The sequence below is a fragment of the Pleurodeles waltl genome, chromosome 1_1 (genome assembly GCF_031143425.1).
Source record: "Pleurodeles waltl isolate 20211129_DDA chromosome 1_1, aPleWal1.hap1.20221129, whole genome shotgun sequence".
In the NCBI taxonomy this organism is placed as follows: Eukaryota; Metazoa; Chordata; class Amphibia; order Caudata; family Salamandridae; genus Pleurodeles; species Pleurodeles waltl.
In genome coordinates this window covers 714,761,935-714,786,780 of record NC_090436.1, presented here as the reverse complement: position 1 = coordinate 714,786,780, position 24,846 = coordinate 714,761,935, and the positions used below count along the sequence as shown (strand labels likewise).

Below are 24,846 nucleotides of genomic sequence, written 5' to 3'. Positions count from 1 at the left end.
ACCTACAGGTCCAAATCCAACAGGTTTCCTTGGTGCTCAGCCAACTGAGACTTTAGATCCCAATGGAGGGCCCACAAATGCCACCTGTCGAAGTGAACATGCTGGATGAATGAGGCCAGCAGAGCAAGAAAACTCAGAGCAGCTCTCACAGAGACCAAGGACAGAAGCTGAAATGTCTGGATCATAGCCTGAATGTCCTAGAGTCTTTGTGATGGAGGAAAGACCCTGAACAACACAGGCTCCAGAACAGCTCCTATAAAAGAAAGACTCAGCAAGGAGACAGGTATGACTATAGTACATTGATTAAGAACACCAACAATAGCAGGAGTTCCTCTGTTGTCTGAAGGTAGTGTTCGACTAACTGTGGTGAGTCTGCTCTCAACAGCTATTCATCAAAGTAGAGGAGAACGAGTGTCCCTAGCCTTCAAAGATGTGTGGCGACTACTGCCATCACTTTCGTGAACACTCAATGGGCACTGATAGGTGGAAGGGGAGCACAGCAAACTGAAAATGCTCCCGGCTGACCTTGAACCACAGATAACATTTGTGGGACTGCAGGCTGAGCACATGAAATTATGCATCCTGCAGGTCAAAGACAACAATCCAGTATCTGGAACTAGGGCAGAGAGAACTTGGGCTGGAGTAAAAATGTTGAACTTGGCCTTCTATGGGAAGCCATTCAGAGTGTGAAGATCTAAAATAGGACAAAGGCCTGCATCCTTCTTCAACACAAGGAAATAGCAGGTGTAACAGCCCATCCCCAATTCGGAGGCTGGCACCCTCTCAATGATCCCTCTTATTTAGTAGACCTTGTGACACTTGCAGCAAAATGAATAGGTGCTCCTCTGACAGCTGCTCTGATGTGGGCTGAAGCTGTGGTGGGTCAAAAAGAAGCAGGAAGGCATAACTATGCTGGATGATCTGGAGGACCCATGTGTGAGGTGTGATGGACGGCCACCATGAAAGAAAATGTTTGATTCTGCTTCCCACAGAGTGGTTGAGTGCTGCTAAGGGCAAACTAAATTGGCTTGGAGGCTGTTGCTGCTGGGGTGGGAGACTAAGAAGAGTGGTGTTCCTAGTGACCAGAGTGATTGTCTGTTTGGTCCATGTTCCCACGCACGATAGGACTGAGGTGGCTGTTGCAGGGGCCTGGCATTTTCTATATGGCAACCATCTGGACCAGCATCAAAAGGGTTGAAACTTCTGAGAAAATTGTCAAGCGTGGATAGAAAAGCCAAAGGTACATGCTTTTCTTAGAGCCTACAAGGCGAGCATCAGCCTTTTCGCCAAATAGGTGGGACCCATCAAAAGGCATATCCAAAAGGGATACCTGCGCATCTCCAGAAAAGCCAGTTGCATTTATGAATGGCACTAAAAGACCATACAAGTATCCACTGTTGGTCCCAAGCAATCAGTAATATCCAGCCAAGCACTAATTTTATTTTTGGCTGCATCCTGGCCATCCTGAATGGTCTGAACCAAAGAGGCATGTTACTCCTCTGGGATTAATGGCAAGATCTTGCTGGCCATGTCCCTGAGTGTGTGCACATAACAGTCTACCAGGTAGGCCATATTGACCGATCTCAATGGCAGGCTGGTGGAAGAGCAAATCCACTTCCAGAATGCCTCAATCCTTTTTGAGTCAGAGGAATACATTAGGATTCACTTTGCCAGTGGACCCTCAGCCCGTCAAACTCTCTGGGGTAGTATGCTGTTTGAGAAAACCCGGGTTGCCAGGCTCTGGTCTGTGGCATCTAGCTTCATACCTGTTCACTGGTGGACAAGAACAAGGCTTAGCCCAAGTGCTCATATGGGCATCACTCATGTTTTCATTAATTAGAAGTAAGGCTAAGACAAGGCTGGGCCATGGTGCAAAACCTAAGCAAGGACATTTGTCCTGAGTCCAGTACCTCTACTGCTTCTCTAATCAGTGGAAAATCAAGCACTCTCCTCTGTTGGGGACCCAAGGGTTGAAATCAATCCTGTATAAGTATCAGAGGAAATATCGAGCCCAGCAGCCTCCTGCTGGCCCATATAAATAATGTTGCTATCATAATGTGGGGCCAAACCATCCCATTGGAAGATGGCAAATTCTGGTTACAATCTGAGCCAGATAGATGATGGCACCTCAGAGGATGGCTTGTGGAAGAGGAAGCATTTTGTTTGAATCAAAACTCATTGTGCTGGGGTGAAGTCAAACCATGATATCAGTCATGGTGAAGACACATTTGGCTTGGGGTCTGACATTGGAGTTAACATCAGGTACCAGCCACATCAAAACCCACTGCAATTAACAGGATAGGTACAGGTCTTGGAGCCGGAATGAAGTCAGCATCAGGGTCAGTGCGGAACCCGAAGTGAGTTCTAGGGGCGCAGACAGCACTGAGAATGGATCTGCTGGCAGTAACCTGACTGGAGACCCCTGCGGACCCTTGGGAACAAAGACACACCATGGGGAGCAAACAAAAGTGCCAAAAATACGTAGCACAGCCTACTAAAGGTCTAAACCTGCTTTGGTGTGGTCCTTCACCTGAGAAATGTGTTGCACATCAGGACCAGTAATGGAATCGGCTCTTTGACTGGAAACGAGATCGACTGTCACCTTCATGTCCTTGCAATCTTTCTTTAGAAAGAAAGTGGCAGGGTGGGTTGCTTCGATTTCTTATGCTTCGTCTTCACTTTGACCGTGAGAAAGATCAGTTGCAGAAATGGCCTTGAGAGCAGTAGCAGGTCTGATCTTTCAACCGGGAGTGGGATTTATGCAAGGTCCAAGACTTCTGACAATGTTCAGGGACATACAGCTTTGCTTCGTAGTCTTGGATTGCCTTTGGGTGCAGGCGGGCCCATTCTTTACATGACTTGAGTCGTGCCTCGAGCCCAAGCACCAGAAGCACACCTCTTGCGGGTCAGTCACTGATATATGTTTCTAACAGTCACTGCACAGTTTCAGAGAATTTGTCACCTGGCGGAAAAGAAAAAGGAAGCGGAGCCTGGATCCATGCTTGAAGGAGCGAAAAGAAAGGAACTTGAAGTGATGCACAGTGGCGGCACCTATACGTGGCTCTACTCCTTCACTTCAGGAGGGTACGAGTCAGCACCTAGTGGCGCAGTAGCACTGCTGTGACAATGTCTGGTCTGGTGCCTGGGGAATATTTTAAAGGTGAGAAATCTGCAGTAAGAACCATCCTTTAGAATGTGTGTGCATATGCTCCTGTGCACATTCACATTTGGTCATGTTTGAGAATATATGATATGGATATAAAATCAAACAGTCCATAACTCACTTTCAATTAGGGGTGCCTCCTCCTCCCATTACCTATGCAGCAAGCCAGAGAAGAAGGTCTTTTCCTCGAGCTAGCAAATTATTTTGAGCTGTTTATTGCCACTTTACTGCAGACATGCCTCTTGACTTGAGATCATTCAAATCTCTACAGGTTATCCCCGCTATGGGAGTTGACCACTTATGCCATTCCACAGCTTGTGATGGGACTGATTGCTGGTTGTTGTGATCCAATGACCAAAAAGCGGGCCCACTGCTTCACCATTACATCCAACATGGTCATGAGCTCTTAATCTAAAAACATACTTTTCTGTTGACTTCTGGACAGGGCTTGACCTTCGTAAAGCATCTGCAATTGACTATATGAGGTTGGCTGATGGCTTAAGATTCTGAGGGAAACATGTTTATCGTGACCAAAGGAGATCATTTCATTGAGGGCACACAGTGTGTCTCGGAGTTTGTCATCCATGCAGGAGGATATGAAAAGGCTCAACATTTTGGTGGTCTGTTGAGTTTGGCACTGGGACAGTCAGTTGGTACATGTGTCATATTGTGTGCTAACTCTAGAATTCCAAAGCTGTTTTTCTCAACAACTTCAATCCAGTATTATTGCATGGGATCACACCACGTACAATTTTAGTGCATGAACTTAACCAAGAATGTCCACCACAGTACCACGAGCGACTGGCCCAAGCTTGATTTCCAGAATATCTCCATAAAATAATATACATACAATAAATTAAAGTGCCTGGTAGATGGCTATGCTAAACATGTGGCATAAGCCTGGCCCTTCTGGACCTATACAGGATTGCCTTGCGTTCAACTCATATAGAGTAACACACCACTTACATAACGCAGCACCAGCTCTGAGGTGTGGTGAGTTTATAACTGTTCTAAGAGATTTTAAGTTGAGCACTGAGTTAGTAATACTAAACAGGTGTCTGTTCTATTCCGTAAAGTTGAGATTAATTGTGTTGCCTCAGTCATAACTTTTATTTCCTTGCTATATAGCGACGTTTCAGACCAGAGTCGTTATGACCCAAGTTTGAGCAGTAAAGGTGCGTCCATTGTTAAGAACCTAAAGTTTTTACCAGTCATTACTGTGATAGGTCTTTGCAAAATAAAAGAAGCTCGTCTATACGCAATTCTTATGAGAGCAATAGAGCCTTCATCCACTCATGGAAGAGGTGTATTTGTGTGAGACTTAAACTGAGAGCTCTTTTTACCAAGCAGAATTGGTTTATATTCATTTGCTAAGGGCATGCATGTGTCGAGTAGTTGGCTAAAACCCAGAATATTAACAGTAGACAGTTAGTAGACAAAGTGCGGATTTCAGGTTCGACCTTCGGTGTGTACAAGCAGAAGTCTAAGAAAATCAGGTTTCTGATACAGATTAATATGCAATGAATTGTATAAAGAATATCAGTTCTAAATGTAATCCATCTCAGAACATAACCCGAAAAATGAGTGTAATAGTTTTTCACAGACCTTGGAAATGCTAAATTGATCAAGGAAAAGGAGAGATGTTATACTGCACTTTCAAGAAAACCCTCTCCTGTTTCATGATGGAATATGTTCAAAATGTTTTGCTTACCACATGCTTTGAAATGCATGCCTTCCCTGTTCTAATGAATTAAAATTGCAGCCCGTCACCAATCAGAATGTACAAAATAGTGCAAACCTCAAGCCACATTTCTGCACAAGAATACATATCAGAGGCATCCAAACCAAAAACTAGGTTATGTTATTAATACGTCTGAAGCAGGCCATGCCTCTCCCAGCTTGGATGATGCATGCTTTCAGTTTGGGAAATGGTTGTCGTTTGAAAACAAGGTAATTTAACTTCAGCCGATTTAAAAGAATCCTGGTCAAAATAACTTAGAGTATTTCGGTTATCTCCTTCTGGGGCTTTGCACCAGTGCACAGTGTTGTGTCAACCCAAGTTTATTACTTTTGATTATATTATAGTGGCCTATGAAAATGTTCCTAATAAACCTAATACAGTCCCAATCATCACAGCATTGTACAAAATGCCTAATTATAATATAAACTCTGATGGACTTGGCCCTTTCTGCAGTTTCAACCCCAAAAGTTTTGCCTTCCTCCTCTATTGTTGTTGAATTAATTTTTGTTGGCCTTGAGACTCTCAGCACTTTACCACTGCTAACCAGTACAAAAGTGGTTGTTCTCTCTCCTTTAAACATGGTAAGATTAGCTTAACCTAATTGGAAAATCGAATTTACTTATAAGTCCCTTGTAGTGTAGTATACCATATACCCAGGGACTATAAATTCAATGTTTAAAGTTGGCCTGCCCTTTAAAACGTACCCCAGGGCAGCCACTGCAGCCCGAATGCAGTCTTAAACTGTCAATTTGACTTGGCAATATATCCCTTTGCCAAGCCTTAAACTCCTCTTTTATTGAATATGTGACTGCTAAGGTAGGCCACTAGGTAGCCCATAGGGCGAACTGCACTGTATTTAAAAGGTTGGGCATGTACTTTTAAGTTGTATATGTCCTGGTAGTGAAAAACTCCTAAGTTCATTTGTTCCTAACGTGAGGCCTACCTCTCCTCTGAACATGGTAATATTGGCTTATACACAACTGGCATAATTAATTTACAAGTCCTTAGTAAAGCGCACTACGTGTCAAGGCTATAAATTACATACTACTAGTGGACCTGCAGCACTGGTTGTGCCACCCAATTAAGTTGCCCTTTAAATGTGTTTCAAGCCTGCCAGTCTAAAGCCTTCGAGTGCTGTTTTCAAAGTGCCATTTTGACCTGGCATTTTAATACATATGAGTCACCACTAGAGGAGGCCCTGGATAGCCCAGAGGGCAGGGTGCAATGAAGTTAAGACCTTCGCTGCCAGGCCTTTTCCCAGTCCTGTGCCGAGCCTTTTTTTGGCTATTTGGGGCAGTTCTCGCTTAGGCCCTCATAACTTTTTGTTCACATAAGCTACCCACGCCAAATTTGCGTCCTTTTTTTACAACATCCTAGGGATTCTAGAGGTACCCAGACTTTGTGACATTTTACTGGGACATACCCAATTTTTACTATTTTTTGTGCTTTCAGTCTCCTTCCAGTTAGTGGCCGAAATGAGTGAGAAACCAATGCTGGATCCCAGACATTTCTGAAAAGTAGACAAAATTCTGAATTCAGCAAGGGGTCATTTGTGTAGCTCTTACAAGTGTTTCCTACAGAAATTAACAGCTGAAATAAAATAAATATTGAAATTGAGGTGAAATAAACAGCCATTTGTCTCCACATTTTACTCTGTAATGTTTTCCTGTGATGTCAGATTTCTGAAAGCAATATACTGTTACGTCTGCTGGACTCTTCTGGTTGCAGGGATATGTAGGGCTTGTAGGTTCATCAAAAACCCTAGGTACCCAGAGCCAATAAATGAGCTGCACCTTGCAATGGGTTTTCATTCTGTACCGGGTATACAGCAATTCATTTGCTGAAACATAAAAAGTGAAAAAAGGGTATCAAGAAACCCTTTGTATTTCCAAAATGGCCACAAGATAAGGTGTTGAGAAGCAGTGGTTATTTGCACATCTCTGAATTTCAGGGTGCCCAAACTAGCATGTGAATTACAGGGCATTTCTCAAATAGACGTCTTTTTTACACACTGTCTTACATTTGGAAGGAAAAAATGTGGAGAAAGACAAGGGGCAATAACACTTGTTTTGCTATTCTGTGTTCCCCTATGCCTCCTGATAGATTTGGTATCTCACTTGCGTGGGTAGGCCTAGCGCCCACGAAAGTAAATGCCCCAAAACACAACGTGGACACATCACATTTTCACAAAGAAAACAGAGCTGTTTTTTCCAAAGTGCCTAGCTGTGGATTTTGGCCTGAAGCTCAGCCAGCACCTAGGGAAACCTAGCAAATCTGCACAGTTATGAAAACTAGACACCTAGGGGAATCCAAAATGGGGTGACTTGTGGGGCTCTGACCAGGTTCTGTTACCCAGAATCCTTTGCAAACCTCAAAATTTGGCCCAAAAAAACACTTTTTCCTCTCATTTCGGTGACAGAAAGTTCTGGAATCTGAGTGGAGCCACAAACTTCACCCCACCCAGCGTTCCCTCAAGTCTCCTGATAAAAATGGTACCTCGCTTGTGTGGGTAGGCCTCGCACCCGCGAAAGTAAATGTCCCAAAACACAACGTGGACACATCACATTTTCACAAAGAAAACAGAGCTGTTTTTAACAAAGTGCCTAGCTGTGGATTTTGGCCTGTAGCTCAGCCGGCACCTAGGGAAACCTAGCAAACCTGCGCAGTTTTGAAAACTAGACACCTAGGGGAAACCAAGATGGGTTGACTTGTGGGGCTCTAACCAGGTTCTGTTACCCAGAATCCTTTGCAAACCTCAAAATATGGCCAAAAAACACTTTTTCCTCTCATTTCGGTGACAGAAAGTTCTGGAATCTGGGAGGAGCCACAAATTTCCTTCCACCCAGCGTTCCCCCGAGTCTCTCCATAAAAATGGTACCTCACTTGTGTGGATAGGCCTAGCGCCCGTAAAAAGGAAATGGCACAAAACACAACGTGACACATCAAAATTATCAAAAACAAAACTACCTGTTTTTGTGGGGGGCAGCTGTGTTTTTGGTCCTGGGCTCAGCAGCCATCTAGGGAAACATACCAAACTTAGACATTTCTGAAAACTAGACACCTGAGGGAGTCCAGGGAGGTGTGACTTGCGTGGATCCCCCAATGTTTTCTTACCTAGAATCCTCAGCAAACCTCAAATTTAGCTTAAATAATCACATTTTCCCCATATTTCTGTGTGGGATTACCGCACTGGGACAAATTTCATACCACTCAACGTTCCCCTCAGTCTACCAGTAAAAATGATACCTCATTTGTGTAGGTGGGCCAAGTGCTTGTTAAAGGGAAGAGCCAAAAACATGTCAATATTGAGGGGGAAGCAAAGGGGGTCCAAAAGGGCAGTTTGCAAAAACACATTTTTAGGCTGACAAGTGCAGCAGAATTTTTATCGGTATAGATGAGACAATGCTGGGTGGTAGGGATTTTGTGGATTCCTGCAGATTCCGGAAGGTTCCATCACAAAAACGTGGGAAAAATGTGTGATTTCCAGCCAAGTTGGAGGTTTGCAGGGCATTGTGGGTATGAAAATGGTGCGGGTGCATGTGAAACACACCACGCTGGAATCACCCAGATGTTTAGTTTTCAGATGTGTCTAGGTCTTGTGGATTTTTCTACATGTCAGCGTCCCAAAGTCCATAAAGTGTAGCCGTCACCATTCCAAGTGGGCTGATTTTGAGAGATGTTTTAGAGTGCGGGGAGAGCTGAAAGACTGTTACTCCCTTCAGTTAGGGTGGGGGCATAACAAGGCCCCTACTGGTTGGTAGCCACCACCCCAATATTTTCTGCCCCCCTCACCCCCCCGGGTGTGGATCAGGGGTAATTGCCCCATCTGCCCAATGGTGGGCAGAACAACTTTGGCCCCATTTATTTGGGGTGGGGGTATGTCCATACCCCCACCCTCTTATTTTGGAGGAAAAAAAACTTCCCTGGTCTCTGGTGGGCTTTCTGCCCCCCCAAGGGGGGCAGATATGGCCAACAGTAATGTGCCCCCCCTGGGGAGTGACCCTTACCCAAGGGGCTGCCCCCCCCTAAAGAAAACACACGCATACACACACACACACCAATCCCTGGTGCCTAAGTGGTTTCTGCCACCCTTGGGGGCAGATTGGCCTAACAAAAATTGTCCGATCTGCCCCCAATGGGGGCAGAAATGGTCTAAATACAATTTGCCCCTCAGGGGGAGCAACCCTTGCCTAAGAGGTCACTCCCCACCTCTAAAAAACAAACAAACAATAAAAAACCCTAAAAAAAAATGTCCCTAGTGCCAAGACGTTACTGCCCCCCGGGGGCAAATCGGCCTAATAACAATAGGCTGATCTGCCCCTGGGGGGGGGCAGAAATGGCCTAAAATAAATTTGCCCCTTCTCTCCCCGGGAAGCGACCCTAAGGGTTGCTCCCCATCTCTAAAAAAAAAAAAAAAAAAATGTTTTATCCCTGGCGCCAAGAGGTTTCTGTCCCCCTTGGGGGCAGACTGACCTAACAAAAATCAGCCAATCTGCCCCCAAGGGGGGCAGAAATGGTCTAAATACAATTTGCCCCCCAGGGGATCGACCCTTGCCTAAGGGGTCGCTCCCCATCTCTAAAAAAAAAAAAAAAAATGTTTTATCCCTGGCGCCAAGAGGTTTCTGCCCCCCTTGGGGGCAGACTGACCTAACAAAAATCAGCCAATCTGCCCCCAAGGGAGGCAGAAATGGTCTAAATAAAATTCCCCCCCCCAGGGGAGCGACCCTTGTCTAACGGGTCGCTCCCCATCTCTAAAAAAAAAAAAAAAAAAAAAAATAGGCCGATCTGCCCCCGGGGGGCTGAAATGGCCTAAAATAATCCCCCCTCCCCCCGGGGTGACCCTTGCCTAAGGGGTCGCTCCCCTTACGTGAAATTTGCGTTAAAAAAAAAAACTCCCTGGTGTCTAGCATTTCTCTTCCGATCGCGCTGGAAGCTGAGCTTCCAGCGCAATGGGAGGCGGCCTCTGTGAGGTCAGTGCGCGATTGCGCGCTGAAGTCACGGGGGGGGGTTGGGGTGGAAGGAGAAGCCTTTGGGGGGTGGGAGAGAAGACCACAGAGGGAGCGCTAGCGCTCCCTCGGAGCTCTGTGCCAAGGACGTAATGGTTATGTCCTCGGCATATGAGCACTGTGCCGCAGGACGTAACCATTACGTCCGCGGCACAGAAGGGGTTAAAAAGTAGAACATGTTGTTTTTAGTTTTACCTGTCCTGGTAGTGAAAAACTGTTAAATTAAATTTTTACTACTGCAAGACCTATTTCTCCTGTTATTTCCAAATGGAAAGAGATAATTGCTCCACGTTTGGTGTCTAGGAATCACAATTTAAAATCCTAACTTATGGTTTAGTCAGATTTTAAACTGAAATTCTGACAATGCCACTCTCAGAAAGTTGGCATTTTCTTGTCTTGCCTTAACCATTTGGTGCCTGCTGCCTGTTTCTGGTGCCATGACTGGATGTCGCTGGCAGTTCGGCTTTCTGTATTCCCACTAGACAGCCACACACAATGGGAGATTAGGTGTGACTTGATGGGCCATCCTGGTCCTGGGTATGGCGAGAGGGAGGAGCAGACTCAGCCTCACTTATACCTGAATAGGCTGTGTCCCACACAAAGGGCTGCAAACTGGAGCCAGGGCAGGAAGAAATAACATCTGTGCACTTCAAAGGCATGTTTTTTAAGTCTCCCCCACTTCAAAGGTACAACTGAGTATAAGAACTGGACCTCAGGCACCAGTACAATTCTGGACCTGTGGATACTCTGCCAGGGAGATGGATTGCTGTGCTACTGGAGGACTACCACTCTGCTGGACTGCATTCTGCTGGGCTCCTGCTTTGCTGTGCTGACCTGCTGCCCAAATTGAATCCAGAGGCTAGGTGGCTGGCTTCCTGATCTGAAGTCTAAGGGACAGCAGAACCAATGCCTCCTCTCTGATGAATAATGAATCACTGAGCAGAACCTACCCATTTCCTTGGCTGAGCGACACATTCTTTTGCAGAACCGAAGCATTACTGCTGCTGCGCAGATTAGACCAGTCGCAAATGAGTCACATTGTCACCACATCCCTGCATCTTCGGTTTAATGTATTGCATTAGGAATCACGACTGTGCAATGCTTTTACCGGCACAAGTAATTTGCATCTCCAATCGACGGAAGCCTTGATGAAGACAATGAAACTCTGCATTGCAGGCTCACCTCTCATCAGAATCAAAGCATCGCCTCAACTGCGCAATGCATCCTCAACACCGGCCTTCGTATTGCAAGCCCCAGTAACAGAACCCTTGATGTAGACACAACAGGTCCTCTCACTGTAGCCTCCCCGCATCTCAGAACCGATGTATTGCCTCAGCTCTGTGACTCATCATTGTGATGCAGATCCACACAATGCTCCACAACCAGGTGTTAAGGTACTTTGCTCAGCAGGCCTAACTGTGTCCCTGTAGCAGGTCTATACTCCATCAGGGTTGACCTGAACATGTGACTTTTTCCCAGTCCAGTGCAACCAGAGATCGCCAATACCACTTTGTGCTTCTTGGTGCTATTTTAACTTACAACTTTGAAATTCAATAACTCCAGTTCTATTAATTGGATTTTTGTCGTTTTGGTCTTGTTTTATTTATTACATTCTTATCTACTTTTCTAACCTGGTGTGGAATCCTTTTGTTTGGTGTTTGCAATGTTTTACTGTTTGATGTTTTGCACAAATAGTTTACACATTGCCTATAGGTTAAGCCTGACTGCTCTGTTCCAAACTACCAGAGGGTGAACAAAGGTTAATTTAGGGGTTTGCCTGGACCTTATCCTGACTAGGATTGTAGTTGATGCTTTACCAGGATTCATACCTCAGTCAACCCAGTTTCTAACAGACTCACATAAAATTGACCTAATTCCCACTGCATCAAATTCAAAGTTAATACCAACAAATATAACAGCAGCTGCTATCCTACTGAGGGACGTGGAGGCAGTCAGACTGGCCATGCATGGCACATGGGATATTTTTGACTGGTTGTCCGCCAGCTACTAAGGCATTTCGAATTCTACTGGTGAATAGGAAGAATGTGGGGACCTCATGGATGTGCGCCTCGGAGGCAAGTATTGTGTCTATGAGGCAGAAATCTAAGAGAGAGGTACAAATGTAGCCCTTTTTATAGTTCTGCCCCAAGGGACAGTGGTGAGACCTTCCACCCACTCCTGTGCATCATAGTTTGAATGCTTCATTTGATGTCCATGGTGCCCTGCCACGTTTGTCACACTACTTCAACCTTATTATCAGTTTGACATCTGCCTTGTTATGTGTTGAGCGAGTACTAGCTTAGTTCAATATTTTGACATGTATTTATAAGCATAAAACGTTTCTCCAGGTCTTGATACTTTTTTATTGGGCTACCTGAAATTGAAATAAAATTGTAGCATGCGCTAACTATAAGAGTCTTGGGTACTTCTGCTTCAGATGCAAGAGTTGGGAGCATGAGAAACAAGTCCTTAACAACTACCCTAAAGTACTGAAACATGATCCTTGTGCCATCAAGGCGCTTTTTTCCAATTTTGTGTTACACATCTCTGTTACTTTTATTGTGTCTGTGTTTCTGAACTGAGAAAGCAGGCTAGGACTGTTTATTTGTATTTATGTATTTGTATTTATGTTTCTTATAGAGCGCATTCAGACGAGGGGTATCAAAGCGCTAGACAGGGTAGAGAGGCTGATGCGATTCAGAGATCTAATGTGAGAACAAACAAGTCTATAGTTCCTTTCGAAATGGAAGAAGGAATGAATAACCTCTAATTTTGAATGGAAGCGAGATCCATAACTTGACAACTGCCACTGAGAAGGCCCTGTCTCCCCATTTTACTCTTTTGCTCCTCAGAGTCTGTGCCATCTCGAGATCTGATGATCTTAATGGGCGACTGTGAATGTCTCAATCGTTCGCTGTTTGTAGATATCCTGAACCCTGAGAATGAAGGGCCTTATGAGTCAAACATAGCGCCTTGAAGATCATCCGCTTCCTAATTGGAAGCCAGTACAGCTCCCTCATATCCTCCTTGGTGGATGTAGAGGTTGATAACCCAAGCACCAGTCGGGCAGCTGAATTTTGAATGAGCTGCAGCTTGTTCAGCGATAGCTGATTTATATTTAGATATACAGTACTCCAGTCTGGACATGGTGAGGGCTAGAACCACTGTCGCTCTAAGTTCTTATGGGATAAATGGCAGGACTTATTTTATTTTTTATTTTAACCACCAAAGACAGGCGTTCGTGACTACAAGTACCTGGGCATTAAAGGTTAAAGCTAAGTCACAAATAACCCCAAGATTCTTAGCTGCGAGTATAGGAGTAGGTAGTCTCAGACGTCTCGGACCACCAGTTTAGATTCCAAATGGAGGTATTCGCACCAAAAATGATCACCTCGGTTTTGTCCACAATCATTTTTAGCCACTTCTGGCACATCCAATTGTTGACTTCTCTCATGCAGGTTTGAAACCTGTCGGCTGTAATGTGAACATTGTCTCGAAAGGAAACAATTATGTGGGCATCACCAACATATGAGGGCACCTGGAAATTAACAGATCGAATCAATGTATCCAGGGGGGCCACATACAAATTAAAGAGGGTCGGACTCAAAGATGACCCCTGGGGAACTCCACAAGGGAGCTGAAAAGTAGCTGACCTAAAGACTTGACTGTCAATGATCTATCTCAGAGGAATGTCTCCAGGATGCTCAAAGCCAAGCCTCTCAAACCTGCCGGATGTAAACGGTGTGTCAATATCTGGGGCGAGACAGTGTCAAATGCCGCCAACAAACCTAACAGTATTGGAATAGCACCACCTCCCTGATCTACCTGTTTTCTAATGGTATCTGTGGTGGCAATCAGGGCGGACACTGTACTGTGATTTTTCCGGAATCCCTGATGAGAGATATCCAAACAGTCATTCGCCAACAGGAAGTTCTTTGTTTATGATTTCTTCCAGGATTTTAGCCAAGATAGGCAGGAGAGCAATAGGACGTAACTTTTTGAGGTCCCCTGGATCCCCTCCTGTTTTTTCTTTTTTTAAATAGGCATGATGACGGTCTCTTTCCAAAGGACTGGAAACACCCCATAATTCCAATACTTCTGCATACATCATCTCCAATTGCACTGCTATTGGTTTGCTAACCATTTGCAGCACTTGGGGGGTGGGTGGGCAGGGGTCATTTGGGGACCCTGAGTGAATCCCAAATAGAAGAGACTTGATTTTATTAGTTACTAAAGGTCCAAACTTTGACACAGTTGGGCCCCCGATCTCTTTGCCATTGGTGCCAGTATCCTGCTCTCCTGGAGTTGGACATGGGGTTGTTAAGAACTCAGAATTAATCTTCAAGATCTTATCTCTAAAGAACTCAGCTACTTTATCACAGTAAATCTGCTAATTTTCTCACTCCTGAAAGGTGGTTTATGCCTTGAATAATAGCATGACTTAGCGACTTTCATAGCACTTTTGCATGCTCGCCATAATTCCCTAAGCTTTGTTCTTTCTAATTTCCATTTTCTTTCCTGCCTTCTGCATGACCTCTGGGGTGCCTTAAGCTATTCAGTACACCATGGGGCCAAGACATTTTTTTGTTCAGTCTTGGATTTGACTTCCCTCGACGGGGCCACTTCCTCAATTGCTTCCCTGACCCAGGAATCAAGATTGGCCATACGCGACCCTAGGCTCCCCTCAGACCTCCCCTGGTGCCTCTCTAGGTCGAAAATAAGATCCACTCTCTATACGGCCCCAGAATCTGCTTTAGGTGGTAAGAGTCTGCCTGGGGTCCTTCCGTCTCCTGTCTCTTACTTCAGAGGGGGCAATGCTATGATCTGTCCAGTCTAGCTGCCTGCACTCCCCAACAGTGGCAAATTCCTGTGTGGAGAAAATGCACGTCTAATACATAGCCCGCTGTATGAGTGTTCGAGGTAACCACTTGAGTCCAACCAAAGCAGAACATAGGCCCTCATTATGAACTTGGCGGTAATCACCGCTGACTGCCATGGTGACGGTGAACAAAAGACCGCCAGTGGCGGTGGACTGCACACCGCCGAATAAAGATGCCAAAAACACATACTGCCTAAAAATTGACAACCTCCACTCACCGCCAGGGCCAATGACAGCAGAAAAGCACAACACAGCACCCCGCCACCGCCATTCCTACAAACCTCCCACCCACCAAATAATGAGGCACAAATCAGCGCAGCAGTGTGGACGACTTGGAAAGACGGTGGCAGTGTGGGACTGCCTATACACAACATGGGACCCCAGCAGCTGTCATCATGGACCCCGAAGAATGTAAGGCAAACTGGGTCCATAGGTGAGTGTGGGTGTCCATATGTGTGTCTGGGGTGTCTGGGTGATCAAATGGTGTGTCTGGGTGGGTATTGTAGAGCTGTGTTGTGAAAAATTAAATATGTTTAATTTGCTGTGTAAGTGTGTGGGGGCATGCTGTTAGTGGCGGTGTGAAGTTTGAGTCATGGGTGTGATGAATGTGGGAATGGGAGGTACCTAAGGTGTTGCCACCCAGTTACCCCTATACTTATAATGGGGACCGCCATGTATTACCTGGCGGTGATGACCGCCGCGGTAAACATAGCGGTCCATGCATCATTATACCAGCAGCTGTACAGGGCTGGAAATAGCCCTGAAATGGCTTACCGCCATCTGCAGCAGCCCTCTCAAACTGGCGGTGAGTGGCTGCCCACTGGCTGTTTCTACTGTTCATCATTATATGGCGGTCCGAACCCCCAACCTGTTGGCGGTAGTTACCACCACCACCGGTGGAGCAGTGTTTACCGCCATTTTCAAAATGACCACCACAGAGTCCAGGAGGGTAAGGGTGTCACTATCTTCCTGATCCTCCAAATGGAAGTTGAATTCCCCCAAGGATTAGACAGTGGTCTGTGGAAGTAAGAGGTTCAGTGACTTGGATCCAATTCTCCAGGAATTTCTTCTTGGGCCATGGTGGACGATAGACCAGGAGCCTTTTGGTGGACGATAGACCAGGAGCCCTTCCAGTCTTCACATATTCCCTTGCCTGAGCTTGAAATAGCCACCTTTGCAGGTTCCTGCAATAACAGTTAAGGGAGCCATACTGCAGCACAAACTATTTTTGAAAATGATTACCACCCCACGTCCCCTCTTATCGTGCTTATCTTACTTCTCCACATCATATCCCATGAGCATAACTGTAACAAAGTCCGGGTCACAATCTGCTCTGACCCAGGTCTCCGTCAAGAATATATAATCCAGTTTGAATTCCAGAATGACTTCCCTTATTTACAAACTATGTTTCATTAAGGAACGGGCATTGATCAGCCCACGTCTGAGAGTGTTGTGATTAGCCATCCCCACTCTCCCAGGTGGAACACGCCTAGGGGTCCCCATTGGACCGACTAAATGGTCAATAATAAAACATTCCCTGGGTTTGCAGGAACAGTACCTGCACCTCCATCCGTCAGTGGGTTGAAGAGAAACCTCCTCCCCTATCTTTCAGCATGCTTTGGGCATGTGGCTCCTGAGCTGTGCCCCTGTACAATGTATTCAGATAGTATGTTCACGTCCGCAGCATGTCCTGCTTAAATGCTGCCTGCCCACAAAAAGGGGGAGTGGCACCAGAAAGGAAGACTGGTTTGATGTCCCCTTTCAAAATAGGTCATCAAACATGGCCGACACAGTTGATTCAGGACTCGGGCTCTCACAGGCCCTTTACCCCCAATAGTGTGCTCGTAGTGAGCAACAGAGGGAAGTCCTCCGTTCCCCGCCCTCATCTCGAGCCAGCACTCAAGTCAAAGCCCCAGTTGCATGTATTTAAAAACACACAGTATTAAAAATCAGCAGCAGAATAAATCGAATTTCTTTTCTTTAAAAAAAAAAAAAGATCAGGAATTAAGAAGTCCATTGTCAGCATTCTTACCCGGCCATAGAACAGTGAAAAACAATTCCATGAACTGACGAGAAAAAAAACAAGGTAAACAAATACAAATGGCAAAATAAAAGTCTAAAGTATGTGTATGCCTTGTGTATAATTTTCAGTAAGCTGATTAGGTTTGCTTTTATCTTCATGCATGACAGCAACAATTACCCTGACATAGAGAAGTGGACAGTCTGCCCTCGAACATTTCTATTAGTGCCTCTGTGCAGAAGGCTAGTGTTGGACTTGGCCTTATCTGAAAGACCAGCCCCAAACCTTTTGCCTTCACCCCTCCTGCTTTCTGAATCCATTTCTGTTACCTTTTAGGACTCTGTCCACTTCACCATTGCTAACCAGTGCTTAAGTGCTTGTGTTCTCTCCTTTAAACAAAGTAAAATTGGCTTGCACCTATTTGGCCTATTTATTTTATATTTAAGTCCTTAGTAAGTATGTACGACATGTACCCAGAGCCTGTCATTTAAATGCTGCTAGTGAGCCTGGAGCACATATTGTGCCACCCACTTAAGGAGACTTTTTAAATATGTCTCAGGCCTGCCAATTCAGGTTGATAAAATAAACCTCTTGCCAAGCCTAAAACCCACTTTCTAAACATATATCACCCATAAAAGGTTTATATGTCCTGGTACCGAAAAACTCACAAATTCATAGTTCACTACTGAGAGCCCTACCTCTCTTATATGGTAACTTTGGGGTACTTTAATCCATTTAATAAGTGATAACGTTTGACTGGGAGCAGGAAAGTCATGTTTGCTGTCTGATGAATTGCAATGTAAACTCCTCTTTAATTCTAAAGTTGGATTTTAAGTAAAGTTATGAAAATGCCATTTCAGAAACTCAACAGTCTATTGTCCTAACCATTTCACAAAAGCCTACTGTGCCTCTAAACAGATTAGGACCAGGGCAGGGAGGAAGTAAATTCAAGACAACACTGTGGAGGGAACTCCCAAAAGCTTGTCCTACTTCAAAGTGGGCACGGGTATGAATATTAGTCCTTCAGACCCAACTCTTCAGTTCACTCCTGAACCTGTGGATACTACATAAGGAGCAAAGCATGCTGCTTATGGTCTGTTCTGCTGGCTGAGAACGAAGACTGGATCTGCACTCCTCATCCCAGGCTGAAGTGACTCCAAGGGCCAGCTGACTGACCTCACGGAGCGACAGGCACACAACAAGGTCCCTCTGCAACTGCCCAGCTGTCCTGCTGCAACAATACCTGCAACGAGATCTGCCTGAGCCCTGCTGACCTCTGCTGGAGTAAGTTCCTGATCCACAAGGGGTACCTCCCATGCCCTGACTCATGGTATGATACAATTGCACTCCTCCTGAAGAAAAGGAGAAATCCTGAAGGTTTGGGCTCTCGTAACTGTGAATGGGCCCATTTGCGCCAAGACCTTTCCACCAGCTCTGACCACCAACGCAAAGCTCTGGTCAACCCGACTCTTGGCTCAAGAGAGACCGCCAGCGAAGACCAACAACACAAGAACTGCACTTCATGCTAAGGCATCGACAGTCCGCTGTGACCACCAACGAGATGCTCCAGCAACAATCGATCGTTTGCGACACTCGGCAGGATATCCGTGCTACAGTGATGAACATTGGTGATACTCTGCTCCTTGAGGCCTCCTTCACAGCAAACAGAACTCTTTGCTCTAGACTTTGGAAGGTAAATTTTTCAGCAGGACTAATATTGTCCCTGTAATCACCCTCCACTCTACTGCAGTCAGACAGACTTATGACTTTCACCAGGTCTTGCATGACCAGATAAACACGAGCGGTGCTTTGTACTTTAAGGCACTACACTTAGCTTAAATCTTTGGAATTGCATATCTCCTGCTATACTGATTGGAATTTTGTCATTTTGGTGTCAAATAATTTATCACATTTTACTCTAGGTTGTTTAAATTGGTGTGGGATGTTGCTTGTGTGGTGATTTCAGTTTATTACTCTTTGTGTGCTGCGTGAATAATTTACACATTGCCTCTAAATTAAGCCTGACTGTTTTGTACTTGCTAAGCTATCAGAGGGTTAGGCACATGTTAATCTAGTGAGTTTTGTCTTTCACTGTGACAAGGATTGTGGCTGTTGCTAGAGTAGGGTTTCACCCCTCCCCCTCCAACCAACAACCCAGTTTCTCACAGTCAGTATTACAGTGCTACCGTTCAACTGTCTACGGAGGATACTGAATCTAACAACCCAAAACATGACCCCCTGACCCCTTTAACACAGTTCATGAAATGTCTCCACTACTAATGAATGGCACAAATTCAGTGCAAGTTCAGTTCGGTGCAAGTTGTTTATTGATAAGAGATTTTTTCTTTGTGAAAACTTATCCTGGTATCACCAAGAGTCATTTACAATGGGGTAAATATGGTAAAGATAATAAAAACATAGTGTTTTGCCCATGAGCACAAATATGGCATGTTATCTCACACTGCAACATGTGTAACTCAGAATTACCTGATCAATCCCAGGCAGGGTAATGATGCAAATTCCATAAAATTGTTCCCCTAGGTGGGTTTACAAGCATCATTCTTGATCTCCTCAGGAAATTACGCCAATAGCAGTAACTGAGATAAATGTTATGTATCACATCTTGCAAGGATTGTGATCTGTGGGCTTGAATCCTGGGTTACTCGAGGCTTCCTGATTTACCATGATCGATTAAAACTGCCCACAGAAAACACCACCAGGCCCATCATCAGTCAACTTCACACTGCCTGCAAGGCATACTACTCACTTGTGTTGCGTTGGGTGCAAATTCCACAGGAAATGTCTTACAATATCATTAACGCCTTTGTAATTCCATCTAGTTGAAATATCAGTGCAAGGGCAATTGTAACAAGGGCAACTAAACAGGTATAATGCTGCAACAGTTTTGAGCCTGTTTTAACTCACAAAATGGCATGCAAATAATTAAAATGCCACAATACCAATGAAAAAATAAGCAGCAACAGTTGTATTGATAGCATTTGTTGACAGCATGCTAATGCATGTCATATCATCCCTTTCTCTGCCGTTATTTAGAGTGGGGTGCATTTCTACCTTAGGTGCTTGGTGATTTGCTTTTTTTATTTTTTTTTAGGGGATGGGGCGGTGTTTTACATCTTTATTAAAAACCTTGCGCACAGCACATTTATTACACAGGGAAGTGCTCAATATGGGGTGAATATTTTAAATTACTTTATTTTTACACTTGAACTAGGGCTTTTTATCTTGATTTCTATCCTCATTTTTACACTTGAGAATGAGGCTTTACTTTTGTGTGGTGCATTTTTACCTGCTCTGTGGTCTTCCGCGGCTTGCCGATTGTAACGGAGAGTCAGGTGCCTGGCTAAATGTAGCTGCACTCCAGAAGATCCCCCTTGCTATTCCAGACCACTACTCTCTGCTTAAATGCGATGGAGATGGCAGAATGGACCGTGGAGTGGCTATCGCCTTTCATGATTTCCTTCAGGTGTAATTGACTTGTACCTTAATGTCAGAGTGGGTGGAGTTTTGTGTGTTTAAAATCACAATTTCCGCTACTGGCCCATTTAAGGGAGTGCTAATTTACCACCCCTCTAGGATGAATAAATACTTTTGCCGGTCCTTAATTGATTTTTTTGCACCACACGTTCTGGCCCCAACCAACTTTCTGCTCTTGTAAGATTTAGATTTTCACAGAGAAAACTGGGAGGATGGGGATGTAACTGAACTTATGGCAGATTTAGAATCCCTTGGCTTCACACAAATTTGGTCAGGACCTACACGCGAGGCAGGCATACTCTTGACCTCGTTTCCACTACGTCAGAGGATGTAACCTGTAATTCACCTCTCCTGATTACATGGTCCAACCATCACCGAATACAATTTCAAATTCCTCAAAAACCCATCGCAGCCGTATCAAGACCAAAACACTACATATTTATCTGGTCTTTGAAGGCGGTTAGTCCCGACTCCTTCGCTGAACTCTATGAAAATCTCTATAGCTTCATGTAAAGACATTGAAGAAGCCGCTGAAACATATTAGGGTACCATCATTAAGGTTTTCAAACAAAAGGCCCAGGCAAAAAATGTCCTTACTATTGCAGCAGAACAGCGTTCCTTGGTACACTAATCTGTTATGCAATTTTAAAGTTAAATGTAAACCCTTGGAGAGCAGGGGGCACACCACTAAGCCCACGGTTGACAAAGAAACGTTTAAGCTGACATTAAAATCAATCATAAGCAGCTTAAGATAGCTCGCAGAGACTACCTTATGGCTAATATTGATAATGCACAGTGCTCAACTAAAGAACTACATAAAACCTTGAATAGTTTTATAAAACCTCATGCCTGTGCCAAATCTGTTCCAGCCTCTCAAAAACTGTCTGATTCGTTGGCAGATTTATCTGAGGAGAAAAACAATCTTACTTAAAATAATTTTCCAACAGCTCCAGAATAGCACACAATATATTATGACATCAATCATGCCACTCCTAATGTCACCAACACTTTAAGCAACTTTGACCTTAGCTCCTTAGAGCAGGTGCAAAGGATGCTAGCACTAGCCAATTCCGGTCCCCTCAAAATCCTTCTCCTCCCAAGATTATGGCTAGTCTGAATCTGGAGACTGCCCCAATGGTAAGGGAGCTATTTAATCTCTATAACCACAACCAGGCTTCCAGCAAGCTAACGTTAGAAACCTGCAGCCAATCCAAAGTTTGTTTCTAACTATCACCCCATCTCTTTGTTACCATTATTTGCCAAACATTTAGTTTTATGTTAACTCCTAATTGTCGTCCTTTCTTGAAGAGCACAAAATCCTAGACATCCCACAGTCTGGTTATAGAACATCGCACACTGCAGAGACAGCCCTGGTGGCAGTCTCACACAACATCAGATTATTTTTAGATGCTGGGATCGTGATTATGGTGGTCCTACGAGACTAGTATGTGGCCTTTGATGCAGCCTCTTATTCCATTCTTCTCAATGGACCATACGAGACTGGCACACACGAAAAGGCTTTGCTCTGGTTGTGGGGTTTTATGGACAACCGAACCCATAATATCTGCTTTGAGTCCTTTAGTCCTAAATCCTTAAGAGTCAATAAAGGAGTCCCACTGGGTTCAATGCCTGAGCCAGACTCTTATGGACTTGAGATCATATGTTATGCAGATAATACGCAATGGCTTATCTCTTTGGATTTGACCCTAGAAAAGCGTAGTCGCAGTTCTCCCATTGTATGCATGAAGTTGCAGCATGGATGACCAATAATTGTCTCCAGTTAAATGCAGATAAAAATTGAGATTCTACTCTTTGACAAAGCATTTGAAATATGGTCATCCAAGCTTGGTCCTGCCCCCTCCCTAACCAGGTTGTAAAAATTCTGGGGGTCAAAACTGATCAATGAATGTCCAGGTTGATTCTATCTGTGGAACCTTCTATGCCACCATGGGGCTTTTGAGGAAGACCTTTCCATGGCTCCCCCCATTATATAGAAAGTCTTTAGTCCAGGCAGTTGCCTGGATTATGGTAACACACTTCTAGGAGTAGCTAAACTCCAGATGGTGCAGAATACTGCTGCCTGGTTAATTTGCAATTTGCCCCGTTGTACTTCCATGGCTCCCATTTTAATGGATCTTAATTAATTGCCCATAAAAAATGCAAATTCTGTAGGATATGCTGCTTGATACAGAAAGCGTTAACTAAGGTTTTGCCCACCTATCTACATCCAAGGTATGCCTGGATCAGCGCTCTTGGGCTCATTGCCTCCACCTCCACTAGTGCAATAGGCGCACTTTCACACTTACCATATGGATTTTGCTTACTGCTCTTGCTAAGAAGGAGCAGCTAGTTCCAACAGAGTTAAGGTCCACTCGTTCTGCCTACCTACTCTGCCTTCCTGCACACTCTCAAAATAGAGACAGCTGGGCCAGCTGACTGGAAATCCTGCAGTTCCTAGATTAGGTTAGAATCTATTGGTGAATGGCAGACCCCCTGGCATGGAACAAATAGGCGAACCTCGAACCACAGACTAGATTACTAGATTACCCAGAAATCCTTGTAATTCACGTTATCTAAGAAGTCAAAAAACATTCCTTTGGGGCATTATCTGTGAAGCCCACAGAATGGGGTTTCAGATTTACTAATAAGTTCCACTTTTAATTTAGACTTCAGTATTCACTCCATTATGACTCATTGTAGACTAACCACATAATTTAATGTTTACATCCAATTCAAAGTGATACACACACAGTGCATCCCTCCTTCGAATTGGAGCTATCTCTTGCTATCTTAAAGCTGGAGGCAAGAATGTGGAGAAATATGAAATAACGAGGAGTTATATCTTTCTACAAGTACAATCTTCTGAATTGAACTAAAGTGTACAAGTGAAGTATGCAAAGAAAGTCAGACGTTTCCTCCTGCTGCGTCACTGCTACACTTGGAGCAAACTTCAGACTTTCCCTAAATTCACTAAGAATTTCATAAGTACTGACTCGATTGTCACTACTTTCTATCAATACCTACCTGCTTAAACAAGACTCCCTTCGAATTAAACAAGCGCACATTTCTGAATGGGAAAATGTATTAAACAAATGTATTTGAACTTTTTTTGTGGAGTGGTGTAATTTCCTTCCTCTTTTCAGCTATGAAAAAAAGATTTACTGCTTCCCATATTAGGAGTAAATCTAAGACTGTTTTCAGGGTGGAAAACTATATCCACATGTTGAGTGACAACCCACAAAGGGAGTGCTAACCTCTTCTGAAGGTTCTTCACATTGGATCACCCCCTTTCTCTGCGAGGATGTCATTTTGGAGTTAACTTCCCAAGTGAATAAATTCAACTACTGGTCCAAATTCAGGTTTAGTGAATTACAAAGTCCAATCTGCAACAGAAATTTAAGCTACTGACACAATATTTTCTATACTTTTGTATGCAGCTAACTTTGTGAAGGCAGTATAGTGATTTTTTTATCCTTCGTGGTAAATGCAACAACATACGGATGACAATTTAAGATTCTCTAATAAATTACAAGCTCTTGAACATTACTGTATAAAGCTCCTTTGGCGTTTTCAATAGTTTTATCAGGTGCTTAGTTGTATTAAACTACACCTAGTTTTTGTTCTGATAACGAGCGGAGCTCAAATTCTTTTTGAATGTGATCTATCTTATAAGTAGCCTGATGCACTTTAGTGCACTTGATGCTCAATATATTATATCTGACAACACCTAAAAAATAATGTTAAGGAACTGGTAGCGTCTACAGGAATTCTGATGAACAGTTCAGGTTAACAGGCTTTAACAGGTCAACTAATGTTATATCACAATCACTTGAAAACTGTATTTTAAAATAATTTACCTGTATTCTTAAAAACTTTGGACACGCATACCCTGGTAAATATGTCACAACCTGTTCATAAATCCTTTTCAAATTCAAAGACTGATTAGGTTTCAATACAATGGAGGCCATCCCGACTTTTCCTTCATGACCTGAAATTAAAAAAAGTATAAATATATATTACGAGCACTTTGTAGGAAAGAGAGCATGTTTTAAAGCTGTTTGAAAATTAACTTAATTACATAATAACATCTGTTATACCTCAAATTCATTTCCGGGCTTAACAGAAGTCTCGAAAGAGGCCACGTGAAGGCTGAAAGAAACTAAGATGCAACACCCCAGGTACAAAAAATATTAAATTGATCGATTTATTTAGCGATACAATAGCATCTCTAAACAAATCGGTGCATTTAAGTCTCGGCTGTCTGTCCCAGGCTGCTGCCTGCCTAGCTTTGCTTTGAAGCACGAGACGGAAGCCAGGCAGTAAATCAGCTTTCTATACTGTGACACAGGGCTGACTGCTCTAAAGCCCCTCATTTCCATTGCGGTCTATGGCAGTATTCACTATAGGCCAGTGACGCTTCTAGAGTCATGATTTTGGGTGTTGGAGTCGTCATCCCAGCGTGAGGGTAGCCACCCACCATCCACAAGCATTAATCCCACCCTTCCCTCATTCGTCATGAAGTAGGAGTGGATGCAAGCATGT

General features: G+C 44.1%; 1 protein-coding gene across 1 annotated transcript in view; it reads right to left on the bottom strand.

Moving 5' to 3' along the window:
- Positions 1–24,846, bottom strand: part of SLC27A6 (solute carrier family 27 member 6) — a 356,441-nt gene that overhangs the window by 24,794 nt on the left and 306,801 nt on the right. Inside the window, exon 9 of the mRNA XM_069227290.1 lies at positions 24,162–24,292. Within this exon, the coding sequence (XP_069083391.1) occupies positions 24,162–24,292 (131 nt within the window). The remainder of the gene's footprint in view (positions 1–24,161; positions 24,293–24,846) is intronic.